The 1,721-nt window shown below is 48.1% G+C and overlaps 1 protein-coding gene across 1 annotated transcript; it reads left to right on the plus strand.

Annotated features, from left to right (window-relative positions):
* The first annotated feature begins 83 nt into the window (after positions 1–83).
* On the plus strand, positions 84–443 carry BU25DRAFT_409510 (uncharacterized protein). Its single transcript, XM_033706071.1, has one exon. The coding sequence runs from the start codon at positions 182–184 to the stop codon at positions 356–358; it is 177 nt and encodes a 58-aa protein (XP_033563230.1). The 5' UTR covers positions 84–181; the 3' UTR covers positions 359–443.
* The last annotated feature ends 1,278 nt before the right edge of the window (positions 444–1,721 follow it).

Here is a 1,721-nt window from a genome sequence, read left to right on the forward strand (position 1 = left end):
ATCCTGACATGGCTTGCAGCCAATAACAATCCACCCAGTCACACCTCATGGAACCTCATGGAACCTCATGGAACATCATGGAATCCCATGGAACATCATGGAATCCCATGGAACATCATGGAATCCCATAGAACAACACAGAATCTTCTAGTTGCTGACAAATGATTACAAATGATTACAAATGCCAATGTATATAGAACATTCCAGGAGCCAGCAGCCTGTCTATAAAGGCAGCCTGCCCTTCTGCTCAGATAACTCATGCTTGCAATTCAAAACTCAATCCACTCCTTCAACTCACCTCAACAACTCCTTCCTCAACTCACTCCCCACTGATCCTTTGTGGTATTCCCACACTTGATCCCTTCTTTATCACTTATCCTTTTTACCACTTGTGGTATCCCCACACTTGGTCTCCTCTACACCCTTATCTCCAACAAGCCTGAACCTTCCTTCCACCAATCCTTCCATCTCAGAGAGCAGTTGGTATCCCCAGCTGGCCCCCTCTCACACCAGCAGTCTGTCTATAAAGGCAGCCTGCCCTCCTGCTCAGATAACTCATGCTTGTAACTCAATTCAATTCACCTTTCAATTCATTCCTCAACTCACTCCTCATTGATCCTTTGTGGTATCCCCACACTTGATCCCTTCTTTATTACTTATCCTTTTTACCACTCGTGGTATCCCCACACTTGGTCTCTTCCACACCCTTATCTCCAACAAGCCTGAACCATCCTTCCACCAATCCTTCCATCTCAGAGAGCAGTTGGTATCCCCAGCTGGCCCCCTCTTACATTTCTGTACCTCTGCTCATCCCCAAGAACCAATTGAATAGTGTCTACAAGCTTTGCTTAAGGCACAAATTGCAACCCTCTGTCACAAAGTCCATTGTGACATCTTGCCAGACCTTGTCAGGTATTGGAAGGGGCTGGAGCTCTCTGTATCAAGTGTGACAGGTTGGTTTTGCCCTCCTACACGCTGTGCAGGATTGTACGTAGTCCTTGACGTACTGCTGGACCCCTGGCCACCTATATCACCAGGTTACCAAGGCCAGGGTCCTTTTGAACCCAAAATGTCCCGCTCTGGGGTCATCATGACATTCCTGCATTACCTCAAGCCTTGCTCCTTGTGGGAAATAGAGCTTGCCTTCTTGTAGCAGTGTCCCTTCCGGTGTAATGAAAGGGGCAATAGAGATGAGCAACTAAAGCAATAATCAAGATTTCTATCTGTTGTCCTATTCTACCAACAGATCCTGAGAATGGGTGTGTTACGATCCTACGTCCCACAATAGGACGACAAGCAATAAGTAACCGCCAACCAAACACGGAGGCCTGGGGAAAGGTGCAGCAAGGCAAGGCCGCCCGGCTGGCGCCTAGAGGATTGCTCTCAGCCAAGCTGACACACGTGACGGAGCTCGTCAACGAGCAAGGTCACGTGAGTGCTCGTCAACGAGCAAGGTCACGTGAGTGCTCGTCAACGAGCATGACATGATGCTCGTCAACAAACATGGTACAATGCTTGTTGACGAACCGCAATCCATCCGGATTGGCCAGGACCGACTCTGCTTGTCAACGAGCAGATCTGGTGGACTGTATATATATGTGTAGGAACACAACCCTTATGGTTCGTGTTCAACCTTGTCAATTAAGTTTGTCATTGGATCTCAACCAACCTTCGAGCTAGACAGATTGCCTGTACTACTCATCGTTACCCCAAGCCATCGT

The sequence above is a fragment of the Macroventuria anomochaeta genome (assembly GCF_010093625.1).
Source record: "Macroventuria anomochaeta strain CBS 525.71 unplaced genomic scaffold BU25scaffold_11, whole genome shotgun sequence".
Classification (NCBI taxonomy): domain Eukaryota; kingdom Fungi; phylum Ascomycota; class Dothideomycetes; order Pleosporales; family Didymellaceae; genus Macroventuria; species Macroventuria anomochaeta.

Excerpts from the sequence above, each read along its gene's own strand:
- BU25DRAFT_409510 (XM_033706071.1), top strand. The coding sequence starts at position 182 with ATGCCAATGTATATAGAACATTCCAGGAGCCAGCAGCCTGTCTATAAA.